Consider the following 16413-nt stretch of genomic DNA (forward strand, 5'->3'; position numbering starts at 1 on the left):
TCTCTCGCTATGTTTGTCCAATCCGTGCAATGTAGAGAGTTGAAATGGATGTTGAAATACTTTTTGGTGGGCCCCCCTGCTTGTACAATAGAATTGCAACAAAAAAATGATAGCGTTAGCTTGAAGGAAGGATTTTCTTAATTGAGGTTATCCGGTTTATTATTGCTACTGCCTGGGAATGTCTTCTTGGAAGCAACAAAATTGCTTTTAAAGGATTTTGGGCTTTGAAGTGTTTAAGACGATGCAATTTAAGATAATCTACAGGTAATCTTTGTTGAAAAAATAATAATAATAACAAAAACAGTTAAGCCATAATTATACATTTAAGGCAGAACCTGAGGGTCTGAAAAATAGACTTGAAAACAACTAAATATTCCTATTTCTGTCAACTAGACTAAATAATCTTATTGTTGGCCATTGATAAAGTCAATTTAATTAAATAATAATAATAATTAACTCCCAAGTGTGAGTTATGTAATGGCTTGCTAGTCATATTTGTTTTTGAAATGCATATATAACAGTTTTGAGTGCCTTCTTTCTCACAAATGATGTCACTTTTGTCATATTTACTCTGTCAGAAATGAAGCTAACATTGCAATTGTGTGTGTTTGTGTTTTCAGTGTTTGTGCAGTGTTCTTTGAGGTGTGTGTACGCAACACATGTCCGGCATCAAGACCGACGGCGAGTGTGATTTAATGAAGCATTCCTGGGCTGGCGGCGCGGCGCAAAGGGCACAACACACCCACCCACCCCGGCTGGCTGGCTGGTGGGGATCACGCCAGGAACGCCGAGTATGTGCCACTAAAACACACACTCCAGACACATTTGTTATTAACTTGCTACTCCACTTCTACACACTAATAATAACGGCATCCATTTATGGAGAACAAAGAAGTTCATACACACAGAGTAGGGATTATTTGGCCAATTTTTAGCAACAAAAAAAGTATATGTAGCTCAAAATGTAGTGATTTTGTTTGTTGTTGTTATTTGGGCACTTCCCGAATTATTTATGTTGACTACTGTATTTTCAGGACTATAACGCGCTCTGCATTATAAGGCGCACCCTCAATGAATGACAATGTATTATTTTTTCCATATATAAGGCGCACCCTCAATGAATGACATATTTTAATTTTTTCTTCCATATTTAAGGCTCACTGGATTATTTTGGAGAAAATTTAAGACTTAAGTGCGCCTTATAGTCGTGAAAATACCTATTTATACATGACTTTTTTTATTATTATTATTTATTTGTCTGTTTGTTTGTTGTTGTTATTTTTCCACTTTTTGGTGAGGCTTTAAATCTCATTAAACTTGTATAATGGCATTAAAAGTCATTAAATGTCATTATACTTGTATAATGCCATTAAAAGCATCTGATTCTATTTAAAAATCTCAGTTTAAGAAATATACACATTTTTTCCTCATTTTTCCTCATTTTATTTATTTCAGTAATTTTTTTCACTTGACTTTCATCTTTTTCAGAGTGTTATTTTTATATGTTTGGATAGATTAATCATAACAATTTTCAAGAGTCCACTGTGAAACCACATTCCAGCGCTAATACCTACAAACATATCCTTGTTACCCGAAAAAAAAATGGTGCAAATGATGTGCCTCAGCTTGTTATGAGCACTGGTCCAAAACAAGTTCTGGGGCAGGGGGGGGTCACTCAAAAAGAAGACTAGGAAAGAAAAATGGGTGGTCTTTTCTTCCTATGTGTATTCAGAGCAAATGCAGCATGTCAAAAGGGGGATTTATGACATCCCAAAAAAGGCAAACATTCCACCCAGGATGAAAACAAGATTGGTGGACGTGGCTAATATGGCTTGGCTTCCAATCCAGTGTCACGCCAATTACCCCCGGACCCCCAAATACCCCACAAAGCATCCCCGAAGAATCCAAATGGCTCGGAAGTGACAAGTTTGCCTGCCCGTGAGACCCCGGGGGGACAGAAAGTAGACGTCCATCCCCTCCGTCCGTCCGTTAGCTCGTTCTTGCCAAGTTATGCGCGCACGCGTTGCCCAGAAAAGACACAAAAGCTGAATAAAAGACACATTCACAATTTGACATAATGCCATCTTAGTTCTTAGTATAGGATACGGGCGGGGGCCTCCAATCACGGGCTTAGGTTACATCCGGGGCCGCAGGAGATGACAAAAGTCCAACTTTGACTTCCCAGACTATTCATTCATTTGTTTTTCTGAGCCGTGGGTGGTAAAGGGGGTGCTGGAGCCCAGCTGATGGCAGGTCAAAGGGCTAAGGATGAGGCCATTTTATAGTGTTCAACTAGTTAACTTGGTGTGTATGTTTTGCAGATGTGGGAGGAAATTGGAGAACCCAGACAAAACCCACGCAGGCCTGGAAGAACAGGGAAACGCCACACAGGAGGATCTGGATTCGAACCCAGGACACTAGAACTGTGAGTCCCATGCACTCTACTGAGTACTCTGCACAACACTCTAAAAAGTTCAATTTTGAAAATACTTTAAAAAGTTGAATTTTAAAAAATGCTCTAAAGAGTTGAATTGGAAAAATACTGTAAAAAGTTGAATTTAAAAAAAATAGTCTAAAAAGTAGAATTAAAAAAATAGTCTAAAAAGTAGAATTTAAAAAATACTGTAAAAAGTTGAATTTTAAAAATATTGTAAAAAGTTGCATTTAAAAAATACTGTAAAAAGTTAAATTTAAAAAATACTGTAAAAAGTTGAATTTTTAAAAATGCTATAAGAAGTTGAATTTGAAAAATACTGTAAAAAGTTGAATTTAAAAAATACTGTAAAAAGTTGAATTTAACAAATACTCCAAAACGTTTAATTATAACAAATACTCTTAAACGTTCAATTTAAAAAAAATACTCAAAAGTTCTATTTCAAAAATACTCTAAAAAGTAGAATTTTAAAAATACTCTAAAAAGTTGAATTTAAAAAATACTCTAAAAAGTTGAATTTAAAAAATACTCTAAAAAGTTGAATTTAAAAAATGACGACTTAACAAAAACAAAGAATGACAGGAGTCCTGTTTGCTCAAGTATGGGAACCCCCTCCATCCACCTCAAGTCAAGCGAACACAGAGAGGGTCTTGTTGAGTCCTCGTCGGCAGGTACAAGTCAAACTTTAGGCCGCCCTCACCCACGGCGGGGGAGGGAGGGGGGAGAAATGGGGGTGGGGAGTGCACAGAAGAGGCACTGTTTGCCCCGATGACCAAAAAGTCCACCGGAATGCATGAGGAACTCTCATTTTGTTATTGAACTATACTTACAATAACTAAAGTTCAATTATTAAACATAGCCAAAATGTACAATGTTAACAATTGCCACCAAAAAAATGGCCAAAACTGATTTTTAATCTCACAAAAATAATCCTGTAAACTTGATTTTGAAATTGATGGCCCAAATTCACTTGTTTTAAGATTTTTAGGTCAAAAAACAACATTTTTGCACTAAAGTGAGAGACTTTTTTAACTGTGACATTGTCAAATTGACCTGAAAAAGGCTATCTTGGGCCAATCAAGACAAATTGCAGTGTCATGCATGTTAAATTGGAATGAAGCACCTTTTGGGATTATGTCAACCAGAAAGTAGAGCCGCTAGATTCTTTTTGTTTTTGTTTTTTTGAAAGGACCACCCTGATGATGATTTCAAATGAGTCACTCAGGAATATTAGATCGGCACCAATGAAGCGTGCCTTTCAAATCTTTTACGTAAGACTTCAAGCCTGACTGAATTGGGACTCTTCATCCTCATCTTCGTCAGGGTCCTCCTATTTGGTTCCTTGTATATTAACATTGTATATTTACTATATCAATACATTCATTTTTAAAGAGTAGATATTTTAACGAGTATAAATGCAAAAATATGTCCAAAACAATATAGAATAAAAATTAATTTGTTTTGATAAAGACCCTTACACTTAATGCAAAATTAATTTAAACTTATATAATATAACAACAAAAACTAAAGTGGCCAAAAAATGATATATTGATGACAATGGGGTGAACTCTAAAAGTAATAATAGTTTTTGACACCACACTTTTTATAGTGTACTGCATTGATTGTCATTCACCTCGGTGGAATGAACTATAAAAAATAGTCATTTCAAAATATTACATTATTTTTTATGAGAAAAAGTCAATTTGCAAGAACATAATTACACACAAAAAAAACAAAATTCCTGCATGACTTACCCTAAAGTAACAGTTGTCTTTCTGTGTCCTCTTTTTGCTGTCCTCATCCTCTTCTTGGTCATGCTGGTGAAGAAGCATTGGAAGAAAGTCTTGTTCACAACAGATGAAGCTCACGGTGCATCCCATCCGGGCAGAATGGCGACCAATCCCATCGACGGCCTCTCGGCGTCCAACCGTGGCTTGGGACTGGCTTCTGGCTAAAGTGCAGAAGAGAAATGCACGCTTGGGTGCTCGACAGGTAGGTTCTCCGTCGGTTCCGCCCTTCTATCTCTCCCTCGGACTTTTCTTTTCTGCTCCCCTCTGCTGGTTTTGGAATGGTACGACACATGATTGCTCTCAAATTCAATTTAATAGTTTATTGCCATTATAAAAGTAGAATGAGAATGAGAAATACAACCAAAAGAAAGGACTTTCTCATTTTGTACTTCAAAATAATTCTACCAACTACAGCAATTGGACTAAATTTTAATTTGTCTTTCACATTTTTTAATCATTTAGACATCAAAATGTTGAGTTTTTTTTTAAATTACCCATGTTTTCACTTAAAAAAATGGCTAATTCTACCAATTTAATTTAATTTTTAATTTAATCTATAATATCTATAATCTTATACAAGTTCTAATTAGCTAATCTTCCAATTTTTCACTCATTTTCACGTAAAAAGTAGTTCAATAAATCCACTTTGCATTTTTAAGCCATTTCACAGTCCCCAAAAAAACTATTAACATAAAAAAACATTAAAAAAAACTTTAATGTGCAATAATATGATACAAAAAAAAACCTAAATTGCTTTTTAAATGTTTATTTTGACCTTCCCTTTTAAAACAAAACACAATAATTTACACCATAATGCTTAAAAACAATGTTATTTAAAAAAAAGAACCAAAACTGTACAAAAAAACTATTATTTTGATTGGCACCTTCATTCCAGTGCGTCCATAAAAAGTAACATCAACTTAGTTAGTGTGTCTAATAAAAAAAAAAATGAAAAAAATATTTCAAAAATGAGCACAAAGTGACAACTTAAAGAATCTTTTTCAATATGGCAGTCGATATTTCCCTGGAAATAAACAGTTGTAGTTTCACAATTCCCCTCTGCTGTACCGCTTCTGGCCTTGCAAGTAAAGTTTATACCTTTTGGGTAAAAAACAAGACAAATTCCACATAGTGAGGACCCACCAAAACCCCCAAAATCCCAGTTTAAATTGCTACATACCAGTCTGTGACACCTTTGGTTAAATCCAATTGGGCGAGACTGATCAGCACCTAAAGAAGCGCAAAATACAAACATATTTACACCATTTTTTTTACCCAAGTTGTCCGTCGGTTGCCTACCGTTCCGATATCCTTCCTTTCCCGCCTGTGGAACATTTTGTTGTTTTTGACGGCCACGTCCAAGGTTCGCGTCATGGCTTCTTCCAGGGATACGTCAAACTCAAACCTAGAGTGGGGCAAGTCCACGGTTAGAATCCCGACGTCAAACTACTGTATTTTCACGACTATAAGGCGCACTTAAAAAGTCTTAAATTTTCTCCAAAATAGACAGGGCGACTTATAATCCAGTGCGCTTTATATATGGACTAATACTGTTGAAACCAGCCCTCAAAATTATATTCAAGAGTTTAATATCTAAATATCTACAGTTTTCAACAGTACTTAGATATTAAACAGTACTTAGATATTCAACCGTACTTAGATATTAAACAGTACTTAGATATTAAACAGTACTTGGATATTAAACAGTACTTGGATATTAAACAGTACTTGGATATTAAACAGTACTTGGATATTAAACAGTACTTGGATATTAAACAGTACTTAGATATTAAACAGTACTTAGATATTAAACAGTACTTAGATATTCAACAGTACTTAGATATTAAACAGTACTTAGATATTAAACAGTACTTAGATATTAAACAGTACTTAGATATTCAACAGTACTTAGATATTCAGCAGTACTTAGATATTCAACAGTATTTAAGATATTAAACAGTATTTAAGATATTAAACAGTACTTAGATATTCAACAGTACTTAGATATTAAACAGTACTTAGATATTAAACAGTACTTAGATATTCAACAGTACTTAGATATTCAACAGTACTTAAATATTAAACAGTATTTAAGATATTAAACAGTATTTAAGATATTAAACAGTACTTAGATATTAAACAGTACTTGCGAATGTATTGTGGCCGTCTGGACGAACGTATAAAACTCCTGTTGCCTTTTTAAAAATGTGTTTTTAGCGTGTGTCCGTATATTTATGCTTTTCTATGTTTTGCCATGCATGGCTGCGCCTTTAAATGCATTGCGTCCTGTGTGTGTGTCAAATACAGAAATAGCAATTGTTACCGACACTGTGGCTTTAAATAGGATGCGCCATATAGTCGTGAAAGTACGGTAGTCTTATCAACCAGATTTGAAGAGCGTACTTCTCTTCAAAGATAGGATTGACGGTCCTCTTCTTCACGTGTGTCCTCTTGCGGTGTCGCCACGTTTGGTCGGGCAGCAAATAGAGCCTCACGTAAGAGTCGGTTCCGTTTTCACTGCAGGGAAAGATGTCCCTGTGGACGTGGAGGACAGTACAAGATTGGACAAAAAAGTCTTGAAAATCCAGAAAATGTTCAGTTCTGCAACACACCTGCAGGATTTAACCAAAATGACCAGTTTTTTCCTCAGCGTGACGTAGTACACCTTCAGGTTGATCTCCCCTAAGGACCCCTGGTGTTTTCGCAGGGCCCTAAAGACACAAAAACATGTCAACATTGGTATTGTATCTCAAGGTACCACCACACAACAAGAAAATGTGCTCATCAGCTTTTCTTCTTCATTTTCAGTGTTAAACATCCCCAAATTCTGTGTGGACTCACTCTGGATACATGGCGCCCTCTGCCAGATCGAAGCGGGATGACGCCAGGGTGTTCTCAGACAGGAGGCTGTGGGAGTCGTAACGTCTCATGCTGATGGTGGCCGGCGACGCCCTCAAGGCCTCCGAGGCCAGGTAAGAACCCCGCCGGTGGGTGGAGTAGTCTTCGAGTGGGACCACCCGGTGCGAGGCTTGACCTGCCGAACCGGACTGATTGGAAACGCCGGGTGAGGGGAAAGCGTTGGCTTGGTTCGCCGCTACTTCGTGCTCTGCTTCAGGAGGGGGCGTGGCTTTTGGAGGGGGATCTTCCAGGGTTAGAATCTGTGGATTGGGATTGGATCAAATCATTCGTCAATACAAACTTATTATATGATACGATATGCTTCATTTGTATTTGAGAACATTCATTTTTAGAAGCGCTGGGGGGTGCTGGAGCTTATCCCAGCTGACTTTGGCCAGCAGACAAACAACCAATCGCAGGGCACAAGTAGACAAACAACCAATCACTCGTAGCTGGAAGAAATTTGGCGTTAAAGTAGCTTAGCTAGCATGTTTTTGGGAGGTGGGGGTAAAACCGGAGTACCCGGAGAAAACCCACACAAGCCCAGGGAGAACATGCAAATTCTAATTAGGGAGGACCCACCAGGGATCAAACCCAGAATCGTGAGATGTGTGTTTGGGAACAAAAAAAATATATAGTTTAAAATACATAGTTTAAAATGTTAGCTACCCTTAGCGTAGCCTTGAGTTTGAGTTGGCTGTTAGCCCCCGACTGTTCCAGCAGGAAGCGCTGGTCCAAGTTCATGTTGGACACATTGAGGAAGCGACTGAGGGGTAAACGTAGGACCCCCAGTTGGGTCTTCTTTCTGTCTTCTTTCACCTGGAAAGTCCAAAAAAGGGTGAGTTGACAATTCAGCCTATTCAGGCGCTTGTGTGCGTCACACCTGAACAAAGAGCTGCTGAGTTTTGACGTTGTGGACGAAGAAAGTGAAGCCCTCCTCCCAAGAGGGGTCTTTGGTGGAGAACACCACCTGAGGAGGGATTTGTGTCAGTGATCATTGAGTTGGCAGGAAATGATTAGAAATTTTCAAATATAATTCAGATGAATTTAGCAGATTGGAAGCCCTACCTTGCTTTTTTGAACATTGTCATCGATGGATAATTCCACAAAAGAACTCGGACCTGCAGATTTCTTGGTTAGCTGAAAACATCAAAAATAAGAATAAGAAGAAGACTAAGAAGAATATGAGGAATAAGACTAAGTAGAATAAGACTAAGAAGAAGAAGAAGACTAAGAAGAAGAAGGAGAAGACTAAGAAGAATAAGAGGAATAAGACTAAGTAGAATAAGACTGAGAAGAAGAATAAGACTAAGAAGAAAAATAAGACTAAGAAGAAGAATAAGACGAAGAAGAAGAAGAAGAAGAGGAATAATACAGTGCCCTACAAAAATATGTAAACACTTCAAATCCATATTTTTTTAAATAAACCAGTTTGTATATAATTATGGCCAAAAAAATAAACCACATTGGCATATTTTTCTTTTGCTTTTTTTAATGAGTGAGCAAACGAGTGTTTTCTCGTTCATGTCCAGCAGTTGGCGGTAGAAACACCTATCCCACTAAAACACAGATTTATAATAGTACTAAATTATGAGATAAGAATGCTGTCTTCAGTAGGAGAAGTGGAAAAAAAGATTTTAAAAAAACAAAGAAGAGTTGTCAAGAAAAATGTAAAAGAAGATAATTATGAATGAGCCCATTTAAGTCGGAAATGTAAAAGCTAAGCAGGTCTAAACGAATGCAGTGGAAAGACAGGAAAAACCAGCTACCGCCGCAGTAACAATGGCCGCTAAAAATGTCCATAAAATGTACTTACCCGTCCTTCTCGGCCATGCTTCTTTTTATTCTGCTCTATCTCATCTAGGTCTTTCTGTTGGTATATTCAGAACATTCATTGGCAACATGATTTACACAAAAATTATATAAACTCATAAGAATTTGTACAAAAAAAATGATTGGATTGGAAGACTGAAATGAATTTACAGGAAGGTTGGAGGCGCTGTCCAGGTACACGGCCAACATGGCGCAGGCATAGCCTTCAGAAGACTGGAAGAAGTAGAAGAGGACATATTGGTAGAGGCCAACAACGTGTCTTGAGGACCAAATCCTTCTTCATACCTCTTTCAGCATGGTGGGGTCACTTTGTAGTGAAAGCCAGTGAAGCTTCAGATGAACTTCTCCATTCTCAACCCCTTCCAGAGGAAACCACTGGCAAAAAAGCCAAGCCATTTGCTCACTCAATTCCAATCCAAAGCCAATACAAAGTCAATCCAACCTCACCTGATCCATTTGTTTCTCCTTCTTTGCTTCTCCCAGATCCAGATGGTATCTTCCACAAAAAAATCCACAGTAACCCACAGAACTCGCAGTAATGGAAAGAAAAAAACAGGCCAATCTCCTTACCTTCCAAGGAAGTCGTCTTTGTCTGTGTCTTCATCATAAATCTCCACTTCCAGCTCTTGTCCCGGCGCCTCGTGGACAACAAACTGCCAACAAAGAGGCATGACCGGACATTTGGTCACTGATCTTTTGGTCCCCTTTGGTCGCCGGTCAAATGTACTTTGATATTAAACAGTACTTAGATATTAAACAGTACTTGGATATTAAACAGTACTTAGATATTAAACAGTGCTTAGATATTAAACAGTCCTTAGATATTAAACAGTACTTAGATATTAAACAGTACTTAGATAATAAATAGTACTTAGATATTAAACACTACTTGGATCTTAAACATTACTTGGATCTTAAACAGTACTTAGATATTTAACAGTACTTAGATATTAAACATTACATAGATAGTAAACAGTACTTAGATATTAAACACTACTTAGATATTAAACTCTCTTTTTTAGATATTAAACAGTACTTAGATAATAAACTCTGTCTCATGAATATAATTTTGAGAGCTGGCTTAAACAGTAAACTCCCTGTGACCACTTAACCGGCGACCAAATGTCCGAACACCAAAGACACCAACCCGCCATATTCAAATCAAGTCCAATTCATTGCACCAGTGACTGATTCAGTTTTTGTTGAATTTCCAAGGACAAACTGCGAGCCTGAGACCTTCCCAAAGACCTCCAAATCCATTCCATTGAACAAAAAACCTCCCGACACTAGCGTACCTCATGAACTTCACTCCAACGAGGGTTGAGATTCTCTTTGATGGTTTTGCTCTTGACTTTGCGGTCACCCACGCAAAGCTTGGCGTACGGGTCCGACTTGCCCTTCACCATCCCCAACATGTACGTGTCCTTGGCTAACAAGTCTCTGGCTTCCAACAAGTATACTCTCACTACTCCCTGAGGGATGGAAACAACATTTAAATCAAGAACAGTTCCAGAAGATGGTCCAAGGTTTTTTTTCCGCCTTACACGAGGCAGCGGAAATCTCATCTGGTCCGCTTTGACTTGGTCGATGAGCGGAAAACACATGCGATTGGGCAAGACCATCATGGAGGCGATGATGTCCATGATGGTTCCTTCCGAGAGCGAACTGAAAGGAAACGAGCGGTCGATGGAGGCCGCAAAAATAAAAGCCGAAAAGTCTCAAATGGGTACCTGAAGGCGGGGCTGTCTAAAATGTTGGTCATGCCGGTCCAGTTGATTTCAAGGGTCTGAAAGATTATTCAATGAAATCAATTGAATGGATTATGCCATGGATAATATTGACTATATATATATATATATATATATTTATTATTAGAATACATTGTACAGTTGATTGCCCAAAAACTAGTGTAGAGCCAAAAATATTTGATTGAGGACTTACCGGACGGCGTATGAAGAAAAAAGTAACTCCTCCCACCAGTGGCACTTGACCAATGAGAGGCTCTAGAATCACTCTTATCATCCCCTGCAGCTAGAATGTTCAAGACACTTAGATTAGAAATGTATTTACGTATTAGAGACATGTTATTATTGCACCTCAGAAGTTTGTTTTTCTTAACAAAATAACAAGAAAGTTTCATTTCATTGAAATTTCTTACTTTCAGTCCTTTGACGCCAGCCGTGATGGCCGACTTGATCTCGGCGTCGATGTCCACGTCGCCTTCGTAGCTACGGAGAAAAACGGGTCAGAAACATGGTGAATGGAGGGGTGCTCGGACGTTTGGTCGCCGGTGAGAGAGAGTTTAATATCTAAGTACTGTTTAATATCCAAGTACTGTTTAATATCCAAGTACTGTTTATTATCCAAGTACTGTTTAATATCCAAGTACTGTTTATTATCCAAGTACTGTTTAATATCCAAGTACTGTTTAATCTCCAAGTACTGTTTAATATCTAAGTACTGTTTAATATCCAAGTACTGTTTAATATTCAAGTCCTGTTTAATATCTAAGTACTGTTTACTGTCTAAGTACATTTGACCGGCGACCAAACGTCTGGTGACGGGACGGAGGACATAAATGTGTCAAACCAACTTGATGGTCATGTCCAGAACCACCTCCCGGTGGTCCACCTCGTGGGTGTAGGCTTTAATTCCCACGATCCGGAGTGGCTGCAAATGTGGGCAGGTAAATTTAAAAAATCATTATTATACGCAGTTGTGTCATTTGACTTTTCAGGCAGAATTATGGGAAGGTCAAGAAAATAACCCACAATGTGTCCAAAGTGGATCTTGGTGAAAGTGAAGGTCTTGAGTTCCGAACTGGACTGGCGGACGGCCGCCTGGATGTTTCCCCGTAGGAGTTTTTCCATGAACATCCCAAAAAAAGGCCAGGCTTGCTCCAAAACCTTCAAATGGAGAAAGCATCGTTTCAAATGGTCAACATTTCTCTTACTTCTTTAAAAAAAAGTGTTTTTTGTGCGTGTTAGCATACCTTGTTCACCCATCCCACTTTCTCCACATCGCTGAATTGGATCTTTTGACATAGAAAAGAAAAATAATCAAAAATATTTGTGACGCATATTCCTAAAAAAAATGACTAATGCGTCAGCTTTGTTTTAACATGAAACATTTCGCAAAAGATGCTTGTTTTGATATGTTGCTGTGATAACTTTCATGTTTTAGATAATCTAAAATACAGAAATTGGTTAGATTTGAAGCTAATAAGTCATTAGTTATGCAGAAAAATAAAATAAAAATAACTTAAGTAGATATTATCTGAAATATTTGAATTAATTTGCATGTTTTTGTTGTTTCTTGTTGTTTTTTTGTGTTTTTTTTTGCAGAATGAAAACTGAAGCCCCAACTTATACAAATGCACTTACTCAAGATAGACAAAATATGAACGAATTAGCGAACAAACATACTATTTAAGGAGCTCCTAATGAATAGGTGTGGCTGATGCAAGCAAGTACTGCCGGCTAGGATCAACCCAAGTCAGGTATGTGCCTAACATAAAACAACTTCAAACTGACATGTTCAAAATATATATATTTACTTATTACTTACTCATGTAATAAGCAAAACCCAATCACTGTCCAATTCCACTTGCTTAGCTTCTAAAATTAAGTTTCCCCATACAAATAATAATGTATATTTTGTCATTTATATGTCAGGTAGAAATATTTAATGCATTTACTTTGGATTTCAGAGGTTAAAAAGTATGCACTTTTTGTAAATATGTACTTTTGCATGTCAATAGAATGTATTTACTCAGTAAAAACACAAATAATGACTTTGCATACCCACGATGCCATCTGCAAGGAGTTTTTAAGCTCAGTATTCACTACTTGCTTCTCATTATCCACAAAATCAATGGCGGTTCCGACCCGTGAGACCTTCCACTGTCGGTTCTTCTTCCACCAGGTGATCATAAGCACGCACAAGAATAACCAGCTGACGCTCAAACCCAAGTACCCCGTCAGGTATATCGGGTAGAAGAGTCCGACGCCACGGATGAAGTACACGAAGAACTCCGTCAGGATGGTGTTGACGTTGGACGGGCTGAGCTTTTTCGAACTACCTGCTTCTACTTCACTGACTCCGACAGAGATGTCATCGCGGAGTTCAAGTCCCGCTGCGGGAGTCGGGGAAGCCATCGGGTGATCCGATCCCCGCCGCGCTCCCGAGCTTCTTTTGGGGCTGTAAAGTCTCCGCAGACGGGGCTCACGACCGAAGTAGTAGACCGAGATGCTTCCGCCTTGGATAACCGTGTAAGGTAGGCGGAGTCACACGGTGCATACCTGTCAACCTTTGCCGTAAACTGCCCTTATAAATGATTATGATTCCCCGTCCAAACCCCTCCCAAAAAAACGTACAAACACCGTAAGACGCATGTTTACTCGAGGTAACTCGTTTCTTACTATGATTGTCCTCCATGCTTCCACGATATTTAATCTATGTACCGTATTTTCACGACTATAACGCACCTTCAATGAATGACATATTTTAAAACTTTTTCCATACATAAGGCGCACCGGATTATAAGGTGCACTGTTTATTTTGGAGAAAATTTAAGACTTTTAAGTGCGCCTTATAGTGGTGAAAGTACGGTAATTGCTATTGACTTCCAGGTATGAAGCACTCACTACTTTACAGTCACCTCTAGAGCCAGCCATTGTTGATGTTTTGGATTTTTTTTATATACAATCTTGCAGTGGGGGAGGAGCTATATGATGGAATTCCATATATTAGGCGCACTGGATTATAAGGCGCACTGTCTATTTGGAGAAAATTTAAGACTTTTAAGTGCGCCTTATAGTCGTGAAAATACGGTATATATGTTTCGAATTGTTTTAGTCATGGTAGGTGTATTTGCTTTACCTTCTGACGTCGCAATTTTGTTATCATGTTTTTTGTGGAGGTTACTTATAGTTTTTTATGCTGTTATGTTATATTATCATATTAGTATTTTTATTTTATTTTAATGGATTTTTAAGAATACAACTAGTTCCTGTGTTCATGACACAACTTCCCGTCTGGAAACCTGTCCCCACATTTTCCCTTTACAATCATTTGCTAAACAAACAAATCAATTCCCGTAATTGATTTCGATTTCCTTGCCCCAAAATCCCTTAACAACAACTAAATTTTTCCTTTTAGTTAAACTCGTTGATGTGATCTTAATGAATAGCAATCATAACATTGAAGGCTAACAAGCTAACGCTAGCAGCGACATCGTCGCAATCTCGTTGTGCATGTAAGTACTTGGCTAAAATACATATTTTTTCATGCATTCTTTGAGTTAAGTTGCCTACTGTGCAGCTGTTATCTGCATAAAAACTGTTTTCACGTATTAACCACGTCGATGGTGTTGGGGCATAGTACCGACCCAACCCCCCTACACGGATTTAGCTTTTTTTCTGACCCAAAAAAGTGCAATTACGTTTTTTGTAACTTTTTTATTATATCTTTTAGGATGCCACCAAAATGTCTGAGAAGGTATCTACCCCACCACGAGAAGATCAAACTCCTGGATTTGCTGAAAGAAGGCAAAAGTTATGCCGAGGTGGCACGCCATTATCTTCTCAATGAAAGTACCGTTCGGTACATTAAGAAGAGTGAAAACAAAATAAGGATGACCGAGGTACATAAATAATCTTATATATTAATCATTGGATCGGTGTGTTTTGGGGATGTGACTGTTTAGTAGGTTCATTTATAGTATGTTATTATTATTATGATTATTTTTTAATGTTGTGAAATCATTTTTTAGGGCATGATGGAGATGAGTGGATCCCTAAATGATTCAAATGAAGAATCCAATGAGCAGAATTTTGAAAATGATCAACAGCTTACTGGCAACATCTCTGAGAGATGCTTCAATATCTTCAATGGTAAATACAAATCTTAAAATGTCAGGAACATGTTCATTTTAATAATGTTTAGTGGTTAAAAAAAAGGAAAAATGGGCACCGTTGATGCATGGCATAAACCACTGGTGTCAAAGTGGCGGCCCGGGGGCCAAATCTGGTCCCAGCGCATCATTTTGTGCGGCCCGAGAAAGTAAATCATAAGTGCTGACTTTCTGTTTTAGGATCAAATTCAAATGAAGAGTATAGATGTATATTACATTTTTCTTCCATTTTATATCAATAATTGTCATTTTTTGGTCATTTTTCTGTGTTTTTAGTTCAAAAATCATGTTGTACAATCTAAAAATATATTTTTAAAAAGCTAAAATAAATATTGTTTTAGATCTATAAAAAACGGAATATTCAAGGCTATTAATCCAGTTATTTTAATCAATTTATCAAAAAAAATATCTAAATATTCTGTCTTAAATGGTGTTCCCATTTATGTTACTATTTAATGGACTTAACGTTACATTGTTATGATCTGTCCTCAGTTGGTGAATGCACAGAGGGAGTCCTCCTCCCCAAACCGGCGTCCACAGAAAGCAAAACGTCAAAAAGAAAAAGAAAACCAAACCTGCATTTCATCCCATCCGCCATATCAGATGGGGACGAAGCAGAAATTGAAGTAGAAGTGGAAGAAGAAGAAGAAGAATGTGACCAAGTTGGAAAACATAAAGCCAAAAAAACATGGACACCAAAAGAAAAACAGTACAAAAACCAATCCCAGCCATCCATAGGTACGCTCATTCAATTTCCAATTATTATTATTCTTTTATGAATGCCATACCAAAATCAAATCAAAAGCTTTTATTATCATACACAGCTGCGTATAACAAAATTGGTGGTGTTACCAAGTGCGTTTTTATAGTAATATAAAAGTATAAACAGTCACATTCGGGCTAGGTAAATTCTAAAATATTGCACAATCATAAGACACTGGTATCAAAGTGACGGCCCGGGGGCCAAATCTGGTCCGCTGAATCATTTTGTGCGGCCCGAGAAAGTCAATCATGTGTGCTGACTTTTTGTTTTAGGATCAAATTCAAATGTAGATTATAGAATTATATTATATTTCTTGATTTCCCCCATTTTAAATCAGTAATTGTCATTTTTAATCATTTTTTTCTGTTTTTAGTTCAAAAATTATATTGTAAAATCTAAAAATACAGTAAAAAAAGCTAAAATAAACATTGTTTTAGATCTGTAAAAAACTGAATATTCAGGGCTTTTAATCCAGTTCTATTAATCCGTTCATAAAAAAAATCTAAATATTATACCTAAACCAACCCGAGTCTGACACACTTGCTCTAAAGCAGAGGTAGGGAACCTATGGCTCAGGAGCCATATGTGGCTCTTTTGATGGATGCATATGGCTAAAAATATGGAATGTCAGTGAAAGTTGATTCCCAAACACACCAATAAGAGACTTTTTCTCCTTTAAAATTGGTGAAATTAATTTAAAAAATGTGCACATTTTAATATATGCATACTTTTTAAATTCCATGTATGGCTCTCAAGGAATAATATTTGAAAGTAGGAATTA

General features: G+C 37.4%; 3 protein-coding genes across 3 annotated transcripts in view; 1 reads left to right on the top strand and 2 right to left on the bottom strand.

The window, feature by feature from the left end:
* tns1b (tensin 1b) overlaps positions 1–4387 on the bottom strand; it is a 78142-nt gene extending 73755 nt beyond the window's left edge. The window contains exon 1 of the mRNA XM_077727973.1: positions 4189–4387. Coding sequence (XP_077584099.1) covers positions 4189–4314 — 126 coding nt within the window. The 5' untranslated portion in view covers positions 4315–4387. The remainder of the gene's footprint in view (positions 1–4188) is intronic.
* A 587-nt stretch (positions 4388–4974) lies between these two features.
* Positions 4975–13241, bottom strand: esyt3 (extended synaptotagmin-like protein 3). The gene is made up of 23 exons (XM_077727974.1): positions 12759–13241; positions 11948–11989; positions 11727–11861; positions 11549–11625; positions 11114–11183; positions 10897–10986; positions 10686–10741; positions 10500–10620; positions 10251–10427; positions 9526–9608; positions 9403–9451; positions 9241–9330; positions 9106–9168; positions 8939–8992; positions 8191–8262; positions 8006–8092; positions 7792–7941; positions 7066–7382; positions 6837–6935; positions 6628–6759; positions 5524–5629; positions 5405–5454; positions 4975–5322 (listed from the first exon to the last, which is right to left on the bottom strand). Exons 1-23 carry the CDS (start codon positions 13110–13112, stop codon positions 5271–5273), a joined length of 2526 nt encoding a protein of 841 aa, XP_077584100.1. The 5' UTR covers positions 13113–13241; the 3' UTR covers positions 4975–5270.
* On the top strand, positions 12794–16292 carry LOC144203907 (uncharacterized). The gene is made up of 5 exons (XM_077727509.1): positions 12794–13231; positions 14431–14599; positions 14729–14849; positions 15362–15607; positions 16264–16292. The coding sequence occupies exons 2-5, from the start codon at positions 14432–14434 to the stop codon at positions 16290–16292; spliced, it is 564 nt and encodes a 187-aa protein (XP_077583635.1). The 5' UTR covers positions 12794–13231; position 14431.
* Positions 16293–16413: the final 121 nt, after the last annotated feature.

Source organism: Stigmatopora nigra, chromosome 11 (assembly GCF_051989575.1).
Source record: "Stigmatopora nigra isolate UIUO_SnigA chromosome 11, RoL_Snig_1.1, whole genome shotgun sequence".
NCBI lineage: Eukaryota > Metazoa > Chordata > Actinopteri > Syngnathiformes > Syngnathidae > Stigmatopora > Stigmatopora nigra.